This window comes from Odontesthes bonariensis, chromosome 13 (assembly GCF_027942865.1).
Source record: "Odontesthes bonariensis isolate fOdoBon6 chromosome 13, fOdoBon6.hap1, whole genome shotgun sequence".
NCBI classification, from domain to species: Eukaryota; Metazoa; Chordata; class Actinopteri; order Atheriniformes; family Atherinopsidae; genus Odontesthes; species Odontesthes bonariensis.
In genome coordinates, this window is record NC_134518.1 from 19599671 (window position 1) to 19621610 (window position 21940).

The 21940-nt window shown below is 40.0% G+C and overlaps 2 protein-coding genes across 14 annotated transcripts in view; both read left to right on the forward strand.

The window, feature by feature from the left end:
- LOC142397750 (protocadherin gamma-C5-like) overlaps positions 1-21940 on the forward strand; it is a 260382-nt gene that overhangs the window by 34368 nt on the left and 204074 nt on the right. For 2 of the 13 annotated variants that reach the window (XM_075481388.1, XM_075481416.1), the window contains exon 1: positions 6001-8481. The exons of 9 other annotated variants lie outside the window; for them this stretch is intronic. In XM_075481388.1, coding sequence (XP_075337503.1) covers positions 6061-8481 — 2421 coding nt within the window. In that variant the 5' untranslated portion in view covers positions 6001-6060. Of the gene's footprint in view, positions 1-1208; positions 3650-6000; positions 8482-14594; positions 16998-21940 lie in introns of those variants that run through there. 2 more of the 13 variants (XM_075481393.1, XM_075481399.1) reach the window with 2 other exon arrangements.
- Positions 19027-21635, forward strand: LOC142398104 (protocadherin gamma-A12-like). The gene has a single exon (XM_075482085.1). It carries the CDS (start codon positions 19197-19199, stop codon positions 21633-21635), a length of 2439 nt encoding a protein of 812 aa, XP_075338200.1. The 5' UTR covers positions 19027-19196.

Genomic DNA, 21940 nt, shown 5'->3' on the forward strand with positions numbered 1-21940 from the left:
AACTTTAAAAATACTTTAACTTCACTGTAGTGATGCTTTCAGTTTTTAAGTTGTCAAAGTAATTGCCAGATATTTAAGCGTCTATCATAGTAGCAGGACATTTAAACAATATTTCTTATTTCTTTTTGTCATACCTCCTCAAAACCAAAATATTTGTTGCCATGTATAATTTCTCTTCCTGTGTCGTTCGTGAGGCCTTTCACTAAGTTCCCCTTTGTCTCTGTCCTTGGTGCTGAAGCTTTTGTTTAAATTTGTAGTCTCTTTTGAGTGCAACTTGTTCTTTTCTTTAATGTATCGTTTTTTTAATGATCAGTAGTTTCAGATTATAGTTAAACTTTTACATTTGTTTGACTGAGTTTCCGAAACTCTTTTTCCATTTCACATTTGATACAATAGAAAATTAAGAGAAAACTTACTTAAGTGGAAAATTAAAAAAAAAAAAAAAAGTTTCTCTGAGTAAAATTGTGTTTCCATTTATTATTAACTGGACTTTATGTTATTTTCTTTATCTTATATGTACGATCCAATTGAGTCCTTCTTTAAATGTCAAAATTGAAAAAATTATCTATAAAAACACACACCACCAACGGTATGTGGTTACGTTGATACGCTAATATCTATTTATTAATTGTTATAATTTAGAGTTTCTTGGTATATTCAGGTAGTCTATACAGGAAGTTGGAGGCAATTATTCCGTTTTTGCGTGTTTCTTGACTGATATTTTGGAGCAAAATTCATCGGAGAGTGAAGGAGCGAGAAATGTGGGTGTACTGAAAGAGTGGGTGCAGGTTTTCGCTTTGTTTAAGTACTTTACGTGCAACATGTAAGAGTATAAATGATAACTCTTAACTATTATCAAGGTTTAGTCACTTATGTTGACTTTCTTTGACCGAAATCTATAAGTCAGTGTAGAAGAATATATTGTTTCATCATCGTTAAAACACAGACAGGAATAATTCAACTGTCATCTTTTTTTTTTTTTAAGACGAATAACAAACCATCTGTTATCACTCAAAGGAGACTGTCGACATTTTTGAGAAACTGTTATATATCATTTATACTCATGGTGTCAGTATAGACCAGCTTAGGAGTCAAAATTTCAGCCAGCTTTGCACACGAGTCATAGTTTGGATAGACCGCTCCTATCCTGTAGTCTTAAAACCTGCCGACAAAGGTTTAGAGAGCAAACGCATTGAGTTTAAAACGGGTTTTATAGTTTTATACCAACGTATTCCATATTGCTCATTGTTCAAAGATGATGCGTGTATGGTGTCTTTTTCAAAGCTGCGGCTTTGTCTTTTTCTTTGTTGTGCTGCCCTACGCGTACGGAGACCTGAGCTATTCCGTACAAGAGGAGCTGAAGCACGGATCTGTTATTGGAAATATTGCCAAGGATCTCGGACTGGATGTGGGGAAACTGTCTGCTCGTAAAATTCGTATTGACATGGAAGGAAAGGACAAACAATATTGTGGAATTAACCTCAGAAGCGGAGATTTATTTGTTGCTGGGAGAATAGACAGAGAGGAGCACTGCGCAGAAAAGCCTACATGTGTTCTAAAATTCGACTTGCTGTTAGAAAATCCTTTGGAGCTACACCGACTGTCTCTGCAGGTGCAGGACATAAACGACAATGCACCAATCTTCCAAAAAGATATCGTGAAGCTCGAAATCAGGGAATCAGCCGACAAAGGAGCTAAGTATCGTATTAATGCAGCACATGATGAAGACATTGGCCAGAACGCCGTCCAAAGCTACATTCTGCAACAAAACCCACACTTTGTGTTCAGTATTCAGACTTCGACTGCTGGACGTAAATATGGGGAGCTGGTTTTGAATAAGGAGTTAGACCGAGAGGAGCAGAAGGAGCTAAAATTAGTGCTCACAGCTGTAGATGGTGGTTCACCTCAGAGATCTGGGACTGTGGTCATACACGTCATTGTGCTTGATGCCAATGATAACGCCCCTGTGTTTACCGAGGCTGTATACACAGCAAGATTACCAGAAAACTCACCTTTGAACACTCCAGTGCTAACAGTGAGTGCAACAGATGCAGACGTAGGTATCAACGGAGAAGTTACATATGAATTTAGCCAAGTTCCTGAGAAATCACGAAAGCTTTTTTCACTCGATCAGAAAACTGGAACAATAATTGTTACAGGTGACATTGATTATGAAGAAGGATCAAAATATGAGATGGTGATAGAAGCAAAAGATGGTTATGGCCTCTCTTCAGAAGCAAATGTGATTATAGACATCACTGACGTAAATGATAACGCCCCTCTAATCTATTTGAAATCTCTCTCTAACCCCATACCTGAGAATGTATCACCTGGTACAGAGGTGGGCATCATTAACGTGCAGGACAGAGACTCTGAGAATAACCGACAGGTCCGCTGCTCCATTCAGCAAAACGTCCCTTTTAAGTTGGTTCCTTCTATTAAAAACTATTATTCTCTGGTGACCACAGGACAGCTGGACCGTGAACTAGTGCCTGATTACAACATTACAATCACTGCCACTGATGAGGGCTCTCCACCTCTGTCCTCCTCTAAAACTGTTCAGTTATCTGTAGCTGACATCAACGACAACCCACCTGTGTTTGAGGAACAGACCTACAGCGCATATGTGAGTGAAAAAAACAAACCTGGCTCCACTTTATGTTCCGTTACTGCTCGAGACCCCGACTGGAGACAAAACGGTACAGTGATTTATTCTCTGTTACCTGGTGAGGTGAACGGTGCCCCGGTGTCCTCCTATCTGTCTGTTAACGGAGACACGGGGGTGATCCACGCTGTGAGGTCGTTTGATTATGAACAGTTCAGGAGTTTTAAAGTCCACGTGATGGCCAGAGACAACGGTTCTCCTCCTCTCAGCAGCAACGTAAGCGTCAGTGTGTTCATATCAGATGTGAATGACAACTCTCCTCAGATACTGTACCCCGCCCCGGAGGGCAGCTCCTTCATGACCGAGCTGGTCCCCAAAGCTGCACACGGAGGCTCTCTGGTGTCCAAAGTGATCGCGGTGGACGCAGACTCCGGACAGAACGCCTGGCTGTCCTATCATATTGTCAAATCCACTGATCCGGGACTTTTCAGTATTGGTCTCCACAGCGGAGAGATCAGGACACAGCGGGATATTTCCGAATCTGACAGCATGAAACAGAACCTTATTGTGGCAGTGAAAGATAACGGACAGCCCTCTCTCTCTGCCACCTGTGCCATGTATTTACTTATATCTGATAACTTGGCTGAGGTGCCAGAACTGAAGGATATTTCTTATGATGAGAAGAACTCCAAACTGACCTCTTACCTGATCATCGCGCTGGTGTCTGTGTCCACCTTCTTTCTGACCTTCATCATCATCATCCTGGGTGTGAGGTTTTGTCGCAGGAGAAAGCCCAGACTGTTGTTTGATGGAGCAGTTGCCATCCCCAGCGCTTATCTCCCTCCTAATTACGCAGATGTTGACGGCACAGGAACTTTACGCAGCACTTACAATTATGACGCCTACCTGACAACAGGATCCAGAACCAGTGACTTTAAGTTTGTATCATCTTACAATGACAACACGCTGCCTGCTGACCAGACTCTGAAGAAAAGTCCAACAGACTTTGATGATGCATTTGGTCATAGTGATGCTTCTCCTGAGGTAGGCCCTCCACAGGTTGTAAATCGAACTATTTTAATTTAGTATTTTAAATTGGATTTGGTTTTCTACAGCCTTAGAAGACAGCCTCTTTAATATCTATATCTCATATAATTTAGTAATCCCAATTTATCCCAAATTTCAGTTGGCTGAATTGTATATGGTAACTGTGGTCAGTTTAGGTCAACTCAACATAAGTTAAGGTATTTGTGTCAACCTTGAATCACTTCAGCCTGGTAAGCCTTGGTAAACTTTTAGGCTTTTATTTTCAAATTTACTTGTTAAAATCCGTCTTATCTCTCACAATGTAACTTTCACAACCAGTCATACTACATTTTCCTCATACCCTGCATGGGTTCCAAATTACTGTAGTAAAAAAATCCATCCAGAACTGCTTGTAAGGAATGTTCAGAGCTAAAATAAGACTGAAATCCAACTAAAACTGACTAAGAAGCTCAAAGATTCTTGAGCTTGTTATCTTTTTAAATGCTACATCACCCTTGGCTACCACACTATAGGAATATTTTTTCCATTAAAATATACATAATCTGTCTTTTTCTTTTTCCTTGAATGTAATTTTACCAGCCAGCCAAGCTATACTTTTTGTTTGGCATTTTTAGCTAGGTGCTTTCAGGTTACAGGGAAATGCCAAACTGCTCCTTAGACTTCATCCAAAAACCAGAAGGATGAAGTTTATTCCATCACTGAAGTCTTTTTTTGTTATAAAAATCTTTTAACATATTTCACATTGTGGTGTGTGTGAAAACCCTTGCAGAGTTCCCCATGTCATCAGAAGTTTTAGATGTAAAATGAAAATTTTAACTGAATTTTCAGTCTAAGCCAAATGAAAGGTTGTATTGAACTTCACCATATCAAAATCAACCGCCACTTAAAAATCAGACGGTGTTCTGACTTTACACACACTCAGATCTTAACCCATAATTTACACCCAAATAGTTCAATTTAGTTTAAATTGACCAGTAATTAAGAAAGGGACAGAGACAGGCATTTTCAGCTATACCATCTAAATTTATCTGGAGGATTGTCTTGTCTAGTTTTCAAAATGTTTTTACATTAATAATTTTTCCTAATTTGTCTTGTAGTTAGATTAATTTAATGTCAGTGTATTGGCACATGTTACCCAAGGCTATTACTTAAATTTGTCTTTGATTTAAGGTTGATTTCATTATGCAATACTCAAATAAATTCAAGTGCATTACTTTAAATTAAGCTTAAGTTATGCATATCAAAGACTTAAATCTCTAAATCATCCGCATACTTACACAACACCCTCACTTTTATACAAGCACATGAATGGCAGCACATGCAATACCAAATCTGTAAAAGAAGAAAAATGTTAAAATTCTTCAACTCTGACTTACTGCAAAGCAATGGTAAAAAAATAGCAATAGATATCTATTGAAGGAAGACACCAATGGTTCTTGTGATAATTTGACTTTGAGAGTTCTCAGAAAGGACGATCTGTTTTGTGCCTTCTCGATTTAGACTTATAGCGTTTTATAGGACTTTGCAACCATGGATCTTATGAAACATCTACTTCTCGTACAATTAGATTTAAGATATTAAGTACTGATTTAGTAGTGAACCCTTTCCAACTGTGTATTCACTTCAGAATCAACGTGGGCCTCTCTTTGTTTATATATTATCAAAAGTTTGGTTACTTCTTTACTTCTCACTGTGAGGCAGAGGGGTCACGCTACTCTCCCCTTAAGTCTGTATATGAGATGGTTGATACTGAATGCTGTGCAGTGTATGCTATCAGTTTTTAACCTCACTTTGTTCAGTTTAGGTTCATGGCATGAACACGTCTCACTTTTGCACTTTTAATTCATATTTCTGTTATAGTTCAGTTGTAATAATCATGCTTTTTTTTTAAAAAAGAAAAAATTAAATTAGAGCTTCGGTTTTTTAAGGTGTGTCTTTTTCTGTATTAGATGCAAATTTGCTTCAAAGATGGACTAAAAAAATTGCATGCAGCTAAAGTACTCTGTCATCAAATAACACTACGATCTCGACACACTCTGACATATTATCACAGCCCGTTTGGCCATTTATTGAGATAAAACTATCCATTATCCATATGTTGTCATTATCTAACAATGAAATAAAAATAGAATGAAACAGAAATACAATTTATATCAGCACGCAGCCTGTGGAATTGTCAGCTCGTTTGAGTCTATCCTGTTGTAACTTATTGTAACTCTTGGTGTCACTGTACACCAAGAAATCCTGAAAGTGTCTGTCGCTTCATCCATTATTTTCTACCATTACCAGGCGTGATTGTGTTGCGGCGTGTCTCAGGGTAAAGGACGTCACAACGAGCCAACATTGTGACTATACTTTGGTAGTTAACCACGAAGAATGAAGTAATCTTCGAAACAATTTATTAGAAAATGATGGAAGTCTGGCCAATCATGACGAATACATTGTACAAAGGATTTTCCCTGAATGGCTTATGTGTTTTCCTTTTTATCGGCCTGCAATTTGCGAACGGAGACGTCAGCTACTCCGTCGCAGAGGAAATGAAACACGGGTCTGTGATAGGAAATATTGCCAAAGATCTCGGCCTGGCTATTGCTACTCTTACATCACGTAAAGCCCGTATCGACACCGACAGGAATGATAAAAGGTATTGTGATATTAACCTCAAAACTGGAGATTTGATTGTCACTGACAGGATCGACCGGGAAAGTCTTTGTGGAAAAAAGGCGACTTGTGTTTTAAAAGAGGAGCTGGTTCTAGAAAACCCTCTGGAGCTTCAGCGCATCAGTATCCACGTGCAAGATATAAACGACAACGCCCCGGAGTTTAGCGAGGAATTGATTTCACTTGAAATTAGAGAATCAGCGGACAAAGGAGCAAAATTCTTACTGACAGAAGCCCGTGATGCAGATATCGGCGCAAATGCTGTGCAACGCTATGATTTACAGAAAAATGAACATTTCACCATTAATATAAATACTGATGTTAGTGGACGAAAACATTCTGAATTGGTTTTGGTGAAAGAATTGGATCTGGAGCAAGAGCAAGAATTACAACTTGTACTCATAGCTCTAGATGGTGGTTCTCCTCAGAGATCAGGTACTGCGATCATTCACGTCACTGTGCTGGATGCTAACGATAACGCCCCTTTGTTCAGTCAGGACGTTTATAAAGCCAGTCTGCCAGAAAACTCTCCTTTAGATACTGTTGTAGTTACAGTGAGCGCAACTGATGCAGACGCCGGACCCAATGGAGACATTACGTATAATTTTGATCATATGTCTGATGATCATGTCTCTCTGTTCTCACTTGATCATAAAACCGGAGAGATAAAAATAATCGGCTCCATAGACTATGAAACGGGTACTTCCATTGAACTGCGAATAAGGGCAAAAGACGGACCAGGTCTTACCTCATATTGTACAGTAGTTATAGATGTAACGGATGTCAATGACAACTCACCTATAATTAGTTTGAAATCATTGTATAGCCCCATACCCGAGGACGTGTCACCTGGTACAGAGGTGGGCATAATCAATGTCCAGGACAGAGACTCTGAAAGTAACGGACAGGTCCGCTGCTCTATTCAGCAAAACGTTCCTTTTAAGTTGGTTCCCTCTATTAAAAACTATTATTCTCTGGTGACCAAAGGACAGCTGGACCGTGAACTAGTGTCTGATTACAACATTACAATCACTGCCACTGATGAGGGCTCTCCACCTTTGTCCTCCTCTAAAACTGTTCAGTTATCTGTAGCTGACATCAACGACAACCCACCTGTGTTTGAGGAACAGTCCTACAGCGCATATGTGAGTGAAAATAACAAACCTGGCTCCACTTTATGTTCCATTACTGCTCGAGACCCCGACTGGAGACAAAACGGTACAGTGATTTATTCTCTGTTACCTGGTGAGGTGAACGGTGCCCCGGTGTCCTCCTATCTGTCTGTTAACGGAGACACGGGGGTGATCCACGCTGTGAGGTCGTTTGATTATGAACAGTTCAGGAGTTTTAAAGTCCACGTGATGGCCAGAGACAACGGTTCTCCTCCTCTCAGAAGCAACGTAAGCGTCAGTGTGTTCATATCGGATGTGAATGACAACTCTCCTCAGATTCTGTACCCCGCCCCGGAGGGCAGCTCCTTCATGACCGAGCTGGTCCCCAAAGCTGCACACGGAGGCTCTCTGGTGTCCAAAGTGATCGCGGTGGACGCGGACTCCGGACAGAACGCCTGGCTGTCCTATCATATAGTCAAATCCACTGATCCGGGACTTTTCAGTATTGGTCTCCACAGCGGAGAGATCAGGACACAGCGGGACATTTCCGAATCTGACAGCATGAAACAGAACCTTATAGTGGCAGTGAAAGATAACGGACGGCGCACTCTGTCTGCCACCTGTGCCATGTATTTACTTATTTCTGATAACTTGGCTGAGGTGCCAGAACTGAAGGATATTTCTTATGATGAGAAGAACTCCAAACTGACCTCTTACCTGATCATCGCGCTGGTGTCTGTGTCCACCTTCTTTCTGACTTTCATCATCATCATCCTGGGTGTGAGGTTTTGTCGCAGGAGAAAGCCCAGACTGATGTTTGATGGAGCAGTTGCCATCCCCAGCGCTTATCTCCCTCCTAATTACGCAGATGTTGACGGCACAGGAACTTTACGCAGCGCTTACAATTATGACGCCTACCTGACAACAGGATCCAGAACCAGTGACTTTAAGTTTGTATCATCTTACAATGACAACACGCTGCCTGCTGACCAGACTCTGAAGAAAAGTCCGACAGACTTTGATGATGTGTTTGGAGAATGTAATACTTCCCCTCAGGTAAGAAAAACGTAATGCATTTGTCCTTGCAAAGACACTTTATGTTTGTAGATCTTTTTGGAACTGTCCTTAAAACTTTGTTATAGTGCCTTAAGGATTTTTAGTTTTGGATTTAGCTACAGGCAGTACTGGGATGCGGTTAAAATCTGTTTTCTCAGGGATTTCCTTTTTAACAGTGGATGTGTTTATGATGTCTTTTTTTCTCTGTCCTTGGTGCTGAACCATATTCCCTCTCACCCCTGATTTTTGGCTTTCCTTAGTTTAGCTTTTTCACCATCATCTCTTGCACACATCTTTAATATTCACAAAATTTTAACCCTTATAGTTTCTTGGGTTTCAAGAACTTGTCTGTTGATATTTCCGAGTAAGCTTTCTCTCTATTAAATTTTCTTGTGGTTTATTTGATAGTTGCCGAACGTGTTATTGTTGCCACCTTAAAAAAATATTCACTAGGCAGATCTGTAATTTTTGTTAAAGTACATAGAATATGTTTTTATTGTGCTTTACGTCATTCTCGACAGTTACTGGCTTTTTTTTCCTCATGAAAATAAGCCAGAGTTTGTAAATTTCACTTGGACCTATTTCTTGGATTATTGTTGATCACCGGTGAGTTATTTTCACCAACTACAACATCTCTGTTAATTTACAATTTTCATACTTTAACACTCTTTTATCGTTTCTGTGTTTAATTTAAACTTGATCCCAAAGTATACAACTTAATGTCTCTTATTTACGTTTGAATCAATTTGCTCCTTTTCGCTGATGTTTCTTTTCTGGAGCCAAGCTCTTTGCCTGACTTGTTGAATTTGGTAAACACTCTTGTGCCTGTGCAAAAAAAATGAATAGAACTGGACACAAGAAGAAGCATTTGCAGTCAAATCAACTGTTTAAACTTGCAAATTTGACTTAATTTATTTACATGGAGATAAGATATATATTAACAAAGGCTTTTTTTTTCTTATTTAACCCTAGGATCATTCAGTAGATTATTTACATTATTCAGTGAGTCATGTCTTTATTTAATTATTCTAGATTTATATTTTATTGGCAATTATTTGCGAACATTTTACCAAGACCTTTTCATACCACTCTAAAAGTCATTTTACAACAAAGATTTCAATGTTAATTTAAAATAACGCTTATATTGAGACGGTCCCACAAAATAAGAGAAATGTGATTCCACTAATCCCCACATTTAAATTTGTGTCCAACGTGCACATTCAAAAAATAATGTTTTAGGTGTGATGTTTTATTAGTTTAATATCTTGGTGTTTCATGGCCATATCAAAAGAATTAGATATATACTTTACTTTCCGGTATTGTTTGTACCGAGCAACTGCAGGTGAACTATAGTGCAATATTACCATCGCACTCACGATGTCGCCGTGCACCAACAATAACCGAATATATGGGTTTGTATCCACCCAGTGTTTTGACTCATTATGTGATTCGGGGGGACTTTCGTTAATGGTCGAGAGAAGCAGAGACGTGGTTCCGGATTGCGCGTGTCTTGGTTTTTTAACCTTTTTTGTTGTTTGGCTGTGTGTCTGCACCTTGCCGAGGACGCAGTTAAACGTATTAAGGTTGCCATGGGATACGCAGTACACAGATATGTCGTTGCTTTATTGCTCTTTTATTTGCATTTTGCCAACGGAGATGTGAGCTATTCCTTTTCAGAGGAGATGCGACGCGGGTCCGTGATCGGAAATATTGCCAAAGACTTGGGTTTGGAAGCAAGCAAGCTATCCCCTCGAAAGGCTCGTATTGATACCGATGGAAGTGACAAACGTTATTTTGAAATAAACCTCAGTAACGGGGATCTAGTTGTTGCCGAGAGGATTGACAGAGAGAGCCTTTGTGGAGACAAAACATCCTGCATTTTGAAAGAAGAACTTATGCTAGAGAATCCGTTAGAATTGCAACGAATTAGTCTACATATCCAGGATATAAATGATAATTCTCCACAATTTGATAAAGAATTAATACATATAGATATTAGCGAATCTGCGGCAAAAGGTGCCCGTTTTCCCATCGAGGAAGCTCATGATGCAGACGTAGGCCAATTTTCAGTACAGTCATATAACCTCCAGAGGAATGATAATTTTATCCTTGGTGTTGAAACTCATTCTGTTGAGCTTGTGCTTAACAAAGAGCTTGACCGTGAACAATCTGAAGAAATAAACCTACTTCTAACGGCTCTGGACGGTGGTTCCCCTCAGAGGTCAGGTACTGTGCTTATTCACATCACTGTGCTGGATGCTAATGACAATGTTCCAGTGTTCACCCAGGCAGTCTATAAGACCACTCTGCCTGAGAACTCTCCAATAGATACTGTTGTCCTGACAGTAAGTGCAACTGATGCAGACGAGGGATTAAATGGAGAGGTGACATACGATTTTGGACACGTTTCAGAAGATGTTAAGTCAATATTTATCATAGATCATAAGACAGGTGATATAAAATTGAACTCGGCGCTTGACTTTGAAACTATTTTTTCGTTTGAGCTGCGCGTCACAGCAAAAGACGGGTTAGGATTGACTTCTTATGCAAAAGTAATCATCGATGTTACTGATGTAAATGACAACGTCCCTGTTATATTTCTAAAATCCCTGACGAATCCCATATCTGAGAACGTGTCGCCTGGTACAGAGGTGGGCATCATTAATGTGCAGGACAGAGACTCTGAGAATAACCGACAGGTCCGCTGCTCACTTCAGCAAAACGTCCCTTTTATGTTGGTTCCCTCTATAAAAAACTATTATTCTCTGGTGACCACAGGACAGCTGGACCGTGAACTAGTGTCCGATTACAACATTACAATCACTGCCACTGATGAGGGCTCTCCACCTCTGTCCTCCTCTAAAACTGTTCAGTTATCTGTAGCTGACATCAACGACAACCCACCTGTGTTTGAGGAACAGTCCTACAGCGCATATGTGAGTGAAAATAACAAACCTGGCTCCACTTTATGTTCCGTTACTGCTCGAGACCCCGACTGGAGACAAAACGGTACAGTGATTTATTCTCTGTTACCTGGTGAGGTGAACGGTGCCCCGGTGTCCTCCTATCTGTCTGTTAACGGAGACACGGGGGTGATCCTCGCTGTGAGGTCGTTTGATTATGAACAGTTCAGGAGTTTTAAAGTCCACGTGATGGCCATAGACAACGGTTCTCCTCCTCTCAGAAGCAACGTAAGCGTCAGTGTGTTCATATCGGATGTGAATGACAACTCTCCTCAGATTCTGTACCCCGCCCCGGAGGGCAGCTCCTTCATGACCGAGCTGGTCCCCAAAGCTGCACACGGAGGCTCTCTGGTGTCCAAAGTGATCGCGGTGGACGCGGACTCCGGACAGAACGCCTGGCTGTCCTATCATATAGTCAAATCCACTGATCCGGGACTTTTCAGTATTGGTCTCCACAGCGGAGAGATCAGGACACAGCGGGACATTTCCGAATCTGACAGCATGAAACAGAACCTTATTGTGGCAGTGAAAGATAACGGACAGCCCTCTCTGTCTGCCACCTGTGCCATGTATTTACTTATATCTGATAACTTGGCTGAGGTGCCAGAACTGAAGGATATTTCTTATGATGAGAAGAACTCCAAACTGACCTCTTACCTGATCATTGCGCTGGTGTCTGTGTCCACCTTCTTTCTGACCTTCATCATCATCATCCTGGGTGTGAGGTTTTGTCGCAGGAGAAAGCCCAGACTGTTGTTTGATGGAGCGGTTGCCATCCCCAGCGCTTATCTCCCTCCTAATTACGCAGATTCTGACGGCACAGGAACTTTACGCAGCACTTACAATTATGACGCCTACCTGACAACAGGATCCAGAACCAGTGACTTTAAGTTTGTATCATCTTACAATGACAACACGCTGCCTGCTGACCAGACTCTGAAGAAAAGTCCAACAGACTTTGCTGAAGTGTTTGGAGATGATGATAGTTTCCCTGAGGTAGGAAACAGTCTTGTTTTATCTCTTTCACCTACTCCGTCATAATTATGTGTCATTAGTTTGGATTTTCTTCGATTGGCATAGCTTCTTTTTATCTTTTAAAGTTAAAATTGAGCATTTTGAATGAACAGTTGGGGTTGCATAACATGACAGTTGGACAAGATGTGGAAGATTTATTTTCATATAATGTGACTTTGTACCAGTCTTTTCAATATATTCTGAAATTTGATCCAAATTAAACCAAAATAGTTTGATCCCTCCTTTTCTCCAGAGAGTTAAGAATGTAACAATAGAAAAGTACATTTTTTTCTTGCATGTGATATCTTTTACATTGCATCCACTTTCTCTGTCCATGGTGCTGACTATTCACAGGTTTTGAACTTACTTTCAGAGGAATTATAGTACTGAAATCCTTGTGTTATGATGTCAAACATAATGCCAAATTTTCATAGATCAGTACATGACCATTTTTCATTTAGTATTTTAGTCTGACCTTTCAACAAGAATATTATTTTTGCCTCTTATCTACTCCTCTGTCACAGAGATAATCTTATGTGAAGAACTCACTTAACTTTACTTCTGACAGTTATTGTATCAGAGCAATTCAGAGTCTTTGTTTTGCTTTGCTTGACGAATCTTGCATCCTTGGCATCACTAATCATGTATTATTTTATTTTAAATTTATGAATCTCAATCCTATTTCAGGTTCTTATGACTTGAAGTATTTCACATATATTATATCCTTTACACAGACTTAAATCAACAGGCTTCTCCTTTTTTCTATATATATTTCTATTTGTTGGTATCTTTGTTTGATAGATGTCCAAGTGTTTCATCACAGTTTTTTCATGATTTAGAGTAGAAAATAGATGCACCTTAGCACAATCATCTTTAAACAACAACTTTACAAATATAGTTTAATCTTGAGAGTTAGTCAACCTAATCTTCTATACTTTTCCATTAAAAGCTGCAGTTTAAGTTGTAGTGACATTTTATAAGTTGTTGATCACTGTCAACATAATGTTAAAGTGGTGAAATATGCATTAGAGCAACAGTTCATACCAATTATAAAAGTATATTTATGTTTCCCCATTACTAATGATTTTCAACTGATTACGAATAATTCTGTGATTTAAGACCACTGGAACAAGTCAGAAATCATATCAACATTTGTTCAGTGTCTACAAGTTTGTGCTGACTTCGAGGATACTAATAGTGTTTCCTTACATATAGAAAGTTCCAGGCTTGAACCTACATAGTCTGTTGGCTGTAAGGAGTTGTCATTTTGCCTGCAGAGATTTACATGGGTACTCCATCTTCTCCCGAAGCTTGAAACTTTGTTTTCTCTTTCTGTTTGTTCACCTTGTGGTGGGCTTGTGATCTATGTGGTTGTAAAAGTCTCGGCTCTCGTCAGAGATCTTTCAAAAGTGGAAGACGAACAATTTAGTTCACAGTCAGCTTGTGTTACATAATTGAGGAAGTTCTACATTGGCTTAGAAAGGGCAGTAAATAGTTGTTTCATACTTCACATTTGAAAGTGAAGATTGTTTCTTCACAAGTTTGAATTCAAGAAACTGATTGAGAAAGCATTTCTGTGTTGGACAACAGTCCTTCTTAACACAGTTAAGGGAGTGTGAAGATGGTGGAGAAAACAGATCATGTGCACAAAGAGGGAATCAAACATGGACAAAAATTATTTTGAAATAAAAATATACAAAAGATACCAAATGAAGCATGAGAATAGTTTATCTTAATGTCTTCAAACAACGTTATTTGTTTGTGATTTTTCCAATTGGTAACAATACTTTTTGCTCCATTTTGGGTGATTAATGTAAGAAATGTTATAATTGATCTGAACATAATTTACCTTTTAATTCACGTTTTTTTGTGTATTTCAGTAGGCTTCTAATCCTCTGTCCATGTTGTAACTTAAAAAATACTCATGGTGTCAGTGTATACCAGCAATCGAGAAGGGACAGTCATTCTCCTCCTTGTGTGTCAGCGAATTCAAAGCTTCATTTTCCTGTTGTATTTCAGTTGACTAAAGCGCCTCGTGTCTGACTGCGATGTGAATTTGTTTTAGTTTTTTTTTGGAAGGAATGCACCGTTGATATATTTGATCTACTCAGTAATAGTTTTAGTGTGCCCGTTTTCTTTGTTGCACCAATAATGGGATACGGAGTATTTGCGCTGCACCTCGGCCTTGCTTTTATTTTTATCTTCCTTCATTCAGTCAATGGAGACGTGAGCTACTCTGTTCCGGAGGAAATGAAAAAAGGATCCGTAATTGGGAATATTGCTAAGGATCTGGGACTTGAAGTGAGGAGATTGTCAGCTCGCAAGGCCCGTATTGATACAGAGGATAACAGTGTTCAGTACTGCGGCGTGAATCTTAACACTGGAGAGTTGATTGTTCAAGAAAGGATCGACAGAGAAAGTCTTTGTGCCAAAAAACCTTCCTGTGTTATCAAACAGGAGGTCGTGCTGGAAAATCCTTTAGAGCTTCATCGCATCAGTATTCGCGTTCAAGATATCAACGATAACTCCCCACAGTTCAAAGAGGAATCACTCAAATTAGAAATTCAGGAATCAGCAATTAAAGGAGCTGGTTTTCTTCTCGATGAGGCGCACGACGCAGACATCGGAGATAATGCTGTTCAGGGCTACTTACTCCAACAAAATGATTATTTCAAATTAAATGTCAAGACAAAAGGCATTGGACGAAAATATGGTGAATTGGTGTTAGAGAAGGAATTAGACAGAGAGGAGAAAAGAGAAGTTACGTTGTTGCTCACCGCAATTGATGGTGGATCTCCTCAGAGATCCGGCACTGTAGTCATCCACGTTACTGTTCTGGATGCTAATGATAATGTACCAGTGTTCAGTCAGAATGTCTATAAAGCGAGTCTGCCCGAAAACTCTCCTTTAGACACTGTTGTTCTTACTGTGAGTGCCACTGACGCAGATGAGGGGGTAAATGGTGATGTTACTTACGGGTTTGACCATGTTTCAGATGAAAACCAAGTATTTACTCTGAATCCTAAAACAGGAGAAGTTAACGTGGCGGGACCTATTGATTATGAAAAGGAGTCGTCCTACGAAATACAAATCAGCGCCAAAGATGGTTTGGGATTAGCGTCATATGCAACTTTATTAATTGAGGTTTTGGATATAAATGACAATCCCCCAGTTATATTTCTAAAATCCCTGACTAATCCCATACCTGAGAACGTGTCACCTGGTGTAGAGGTGGGCATCATTAATGTGCAGGACAGAGACTCTGGGGATAACCGACAGGTCCGCTGCTCTATTCAGCAAAACGTCCCTTTTAAGTTGGTTCCCTCTATTAAAAATTATTATTCTCTGGTGACCACAGGACAGTTGGACCGTGAACTAGTGTCTGATTACAACATTACAATCACTGCCACTGATGAGGGCTCTCCACCTCTGTCCTCCTCTAAAACTGTTCAGTTATCTGTAGCTGACATCAACGACAACCCACCTGTGTTTGAGGAACAGTCCTACAGCGCATATGTGAGTGAAAATAACAAACCTGGCTCCACTTTATGTTCCGTTACTGCTCGAGACCCCGACTGGAGACAAAACGGTACAGTGATTTATTCTCTGTTACCTGGTGAGGTGAACGGTGCCCCGGTGTCCTCCTATCTGTCTGTTAACGGAGACACGGGGTTAATCCTCGCTATGAGGTCGTTTGATTATGAACAGTTCAGGAGTTTTAAAGTCCACGTGATGGCCAGAGACAACGGTTCTCCTCCTCTCAGCAGCAACGTGAGCGTCAGTGTGTTCATATCGGATGTGAATGACAACTCTCCACAGATACTGTACCCCGCCCCGGAGGGCAGCTCCTTCATGACCGAGCTGGTCCCCAAAGCTGCACACGGAGGCTCTCTGGTGTCCAAAGTGATAGCAGTGGACGCGGACTCCGGACAGAACGCCTGGCTGTCCTATCATATAGTCAAATCCACTGATCCGGGACTTTTCAGTATTGGTCTCCACAGCGGAGAGATCAGGACACAGCGGGACATTTCCGAATCTGACAGCATGAAACAGAACCTTATTGTGGCAGTGAAAGATAACGGACAGCCCTCTCTGTCTGCCACCTGTGCCATGTATTTACTTATTTCTGACAACTTGGCTGAGGTGCCAGAACTGAAGGATATTTCTTATGATGAGAAGAACTCCAAACTGACCTCTTACCTGATCATCGCGCTGGTGTCTGTGTCCACCTTCTTTCTGACCTTCATCATCATCATCCTGGGTGTGAGGTTTTGTCGCAGGAGAAAGCCCAGACTGTTGTTTGATGGAGCAGTTGCCATCCCCAGCGCTTATCTCCCTCCTAATTACGCAGATGTTGACGGCACAGGAACTTTACGCAGCACTTACAATTATGACGCCTACCTGACAACAGGATCCAGAACCAGTGACTTTAAGTTTGTATCATCTTACAATGACAACACGCTGCCTGCTGACCAGACTCTGAAGAAAAGTCCATCAGACTTTGCTGAAGTGTTTGGAGATGGTGATAGTTTCCCTGAGGTAGGCAACAGCATTGTTTCATCCGTCTAACATACTTTTCAACATGATTTGCTGACTTTAGTTTCGGTTTTCCTTGACTGACATAGCCCCTTTGTATCTTATTAAAGTTAAAATTAAGTGTTTTAAAATAACAGTTGGAGTTGCATCATTTGACAGGGGGACAACAATTGAATGGTTTCATTTGTTTAATATGTTCTGAAACTGGATCCAAACTTCACCGAAATAGTTTCCCCCCTTCTGTTTTCCAGAAAGTTAAAATTTTAACAAAATAAAAGTATTTAGAAAAAAAATATGAATATTTTTTCTTTTCTAAAATGTAATTTTAAGAATCTTACCAAACAGTTTTTCTTGCATATAATATCTTTTGCGTTTCATCCACTTTCTCTGTCCATGGTGCTGACTATTCACAGGTTTTGAACTTACTTTCAGATTAATTATATCACTTAAATCCTTGTGTACAACATCAAGCCCCATTATCATAGTTCAATAAATAGATGACCATTTTTCATTTAGTTTTTTGAGTCTGACCTTTTAACAAGAACATTATTTTTGCCTCTTATCTACTTCGCTGTTACTCAAATACTCATATGTGGAGAACTCACTTTAACTTTACTTCTGATAGTTATTTTCTCAGAGCAATTTGGAGTGTTTGTTTTGGTTTGCATGACAAGTATTGTTTTGATTTAAAATTTGTGAATATCAATCCTATCTTAAAATATGCCAAACAAGTTCAACCTAAATACTTCTCATCAGTCATTTTTAGTTTTTAGGGTCTATTAGATATTTTAATAGTTATAGATACATATACATTGAGTACCTATTTCACGCCTTCATAAACTTGTCATTCAATTTGAACTCAGAATAAATTATATGACTTTAAAAACTACTTTAACTTCAGTGTAGTGATGCTTTTATTTATTCAGTTTTCAAAGTATTTGCTAAATTTTGACATGCTACGTCATAGTATCAGAAGATTTAAACGATGTTTGTCTTTTTTTTTTTCATGCCTCCTCAAAACGAAACTATTTGTTGCCAAAGCATCATTTCTCTGTGTTTCGTTTGTGATGACTTTCAATAAGTTCCGTTTGTCTCTGTCCTTGGTGCTGAAGCTTTTGTTTAAATTTGTAGTCTCTTTTGATAGCAACTTGTCCCTTTCTTTAATTTATCGTTTTTTTAAGCATCAGTAGTTTTAGATTATAGTTAAACTTTTACATTACTTCGACTGAGTTTCCGAAACTCTTTTTCCATTTCACATTTTGATACTATAGAAGATTAAGAGAACACTTACTGAAGTGGAAAATGTTAAAACGTGTTTTTCTGAGTAAAATTGTGTTTCCATTTATTATTAACTGGACTTATGTTATTTTCTTGATCTTATATGTACGATCCAATTTAGTTCTTGTTTTGTTAAAATCGTAAAATCAATAAATAAAAACGCACATCACCAAAGGTATGTGGTTACGTTGATAAGCTAATGTCTATGTATTAATTATTATCATTTAGAGTTTATTGGTATATTCAGGTAGTCTATAGAGGAAGTTGGAGGCAATTATTCCGTTTTTGCGTGTTTCATGACTGATATTTTGGAGCACAATCCATCAGAGTGAGAGAGCGAGAAATGTAGGTGTACTGATTGTTTAAGTACTTTGCGTGCAGCATGTAAGAGTATAAATTATAACTAATGTCAAAGTTTAGTCACTTATGTTGACTTTCTTTGTACGGAACCTATCAGTCAGTGCAGAAGAATATATTGTTTCCTCATCGTTAAAACACAGACACGAATAATTTCACAGATTTTTTTTTTTGGTGCTCACTATTCACAGGTTTTGAACTTACTTTCAGATTAATTATATCACTTAAATCCTTGTGTACAACATCAAGCCATATTATCATCGTTCAATAAATAGATGCCCATTTTTTTTTTTTTACACGAAAAGTAAACCATCTGGTAATACTCAAAGGAGACTGTCAATGTTTCTGAGAAACTGTTATATATCATTTATACTCATGGTGTCAGTATAGACCAGCTTAGGAGTCAAAATTTCAGCCAGCTTTGCACACGAGTCATAGTTTGGATAGACCGCTCCTATCCTGTAGTCTTAAAACCTGCCGACAAAGGTTTAGAAAGCAAACGCATTGAGTTAAAAAAGGATTGTATCATTTTAAACCAACGTATTCCATTTTGCACATTGTGCAAAGATGATGCGTGGATGGTGTCTTTTTCAAAGCTGCGGCTTTGTCTTTTTCTTTGTTGTTCTGCCCTACGCGCATGGAGACCTGAGCTATTCCGTACAAGAGGAGCTGAAGCACGGATCTGTTATTGGAAATATTGCCAAGGATCTTGGACTGGATGTGGGGAAACTGTCTGCTCGTAAAGCTCGTGTTGACATGGAAGGAAAGGACAAACAATATTGCGGAATTAACCTCAGAAGCGGAGATTTATTTGTTGCAGGGAGAATAGACAGAGAGGAGCATTGCGGAGAAAAGCCTACATGTGTTCTAAAATTCGACTTGCTGTTAGAAAATCCTTTGGAGCTACACCGACTGTCTCTGCAGGTGCAGGACATAAACGACAATGCACCAATCTTCCAAAAAGATATCGTGAAGCTCGAAATCAGTGAATCAGCCGTCAAAGGAGCTAAGTATCGTATTAATGCAGCACATGATGCAGACATCGGCCAGAACTCTATTCAAAGCTATATTCTGCAACAAAACCCACACTTTGTGTTCAGTATTCAGACTTCGACTGCTGGCAGTAAATATGGGGAGTTGGTTTTGAATAAGGAGTTAGACCGAGAGGAGCAGAAGGAGCTGAAATTAGTGCTCACAGCTATAGATGGTGGTTCACCTCAGAGATCTGGGACTGTGGTCATACACGTCATGGTGCTTGATGCTAATGATAACGCCCCTGTGTTTACCGAAGCTGTATACACAGCTAGATTACCGGAAAACTCACCTTTGAACACTCCAGTGCTAAGAGTGAGTGCAACAGATGCTGACGAAGGTATCAATGGAGAAGTTACATTTGAATTTAGCCGACTTTCTGATAAATCAAATGTAATTTTTTCACTAGATCAGAAAACTGGAACAATCATTGTAAGAGGTGACATAGATTATGAAGAAGGATCAAAATATGAGATAATGATAGAAGCAAAAGATGGTTATGGCCTCTCTTCGGAAGCAAAAGTGATTATTGACATCACTGACGTAAATGATAACGCCCCACTAATCTATTTGAAATCTCTGACCAACCCCATACCAGAAAACACACCACCTGGTACAGAGGTGGGCATCATTAATGTGCAGGACAGAGACTCTGAGAATAACCGACAGGTCCGCTGTTCCATTGAGCAGGGCGTCCCATTCAAACTGGTTCCCTCTATTAAAAACTATTATTCTCTGGTGACCACAGGTCAGCTGGACCGGGAACTAGTATCTGATTACAACATTACAATCACTGCCACTGATGAGGGCTCTCCACCTCTGTCCTCCTCTAAAACTGTTCAGTTATCTGTGGCTGACGTCAATGACAACCCACCTGTGTTTGAGGAACAGTCCTACAGCGCATATGTGAGTGAAAATAACAAACCTGGCTCCACTTTATGTTCCGTTACTGCTCGAGACCCCGACTGGAGACAAAATGGTACAGTGATTTATTCTCTGTTACCTGGTGAGGTGAACGGTGCCCCGGTGTCCTCCTATCTGTCTGTTAACGGAGACACGGGGGTGATCCACGCTATGAGGTCGTTTGATTATGAACAGTTCAGGAGTTTTAAAGTCCACGTGATGGCCAGAGACAACGGTTCTCCTCCTCTCAGCAGCAACGTGGGCGTCAGTGTGTTCATATCGGATGTGAATGACAACTCTCCTCAGATACTGTACCCCGCCCCGGAGGGCAGCTCCTTCATGACCGAGCTGGTCCCCAAAGCTGCACACGGAGGCTCTCTGGTGTCCAAAGTGATCGCGGTGGACGCGGACTCCGGACAGAACGCCTGGCTGTCCTATCATATAGTCAAATCCACTGATCCGGGACTTTTCAGTATTGGTCTCCACAGCGGAGAGCTCAGGACACAGCGGGACATTTCCGAATCTGACAGCATGAAACAGAACCTTATTGTGGCAGTGAAAGATAACGGGCAGCCCTCTCTGTCTGCCACCTGTGCCATGTATTTACTTATTTCTGATAACTTGGCAGAGGTGCCAGAACTGAAGGATATTTCTTATGATGAGAAGAACTCCAAACTGACCTCTTACCTGATCATCGCGCTGGTGTCTGTGTCCACCTTCTTTCTGACCTTCATCATCATCATCCTGGGTGTGAGGTTTTGTCGCAGGAGAAAGCCCAGACTGTTGTTTGATGGAGCAGTTGCCATCCCCAGCGCTTATCTCCCTCCTAATTACGCAGATGTTGACGGCACAGGAACTTTACGCAGCACTTACAATTATGACGCCTACCTGACAACAGGATCCAGAACCAGTGACTTTAAGTTTGTATCATCTTACAATGACAACACACTGCCTGCTGACCAGACTCTGAAGAAAAGTCCTACAGACTTTGCTGAAGTGTTTGGAGATGATGATAGTTTCCCTGAGGTAGGCAACAGCATTGTTTCATCCGTCTCACCTACTCCATCATAATTATGTGTCATTAGTTTGGATTTTCTTTAATTGACATAGCTCCTTTTTATCTTTCAAAGTTAAAATTGAGCAGTTTGAAAGAACAGTTGGGGTTGCATCACATGACAGTTGGACAAGATGTGGAACACTTCATGTCATATTATGTGACTTTGTACCAGTCTTTTGAATATGTTCTGTAATTGGATCCAAATTTAACCGAAATAGTTTGCTCCCTCCTTTTCTCCAAAGAGTTAAGAATGTAACGAGAGCAAAATACATGTTTCTTCATGCATGTAATGTCTTTTACATTATATCCAGTTCCTCTG

What these genes read in the sequence shown, in the direction of transcription:
- LOC142398104 (XM_075482085.1), top strand. Translation starts at nt 19,197, where the DNA reads ATGATGCGTGGATGGTGTCTTTTTCAAAGCTGCGGCTTTGTCTTTTTC.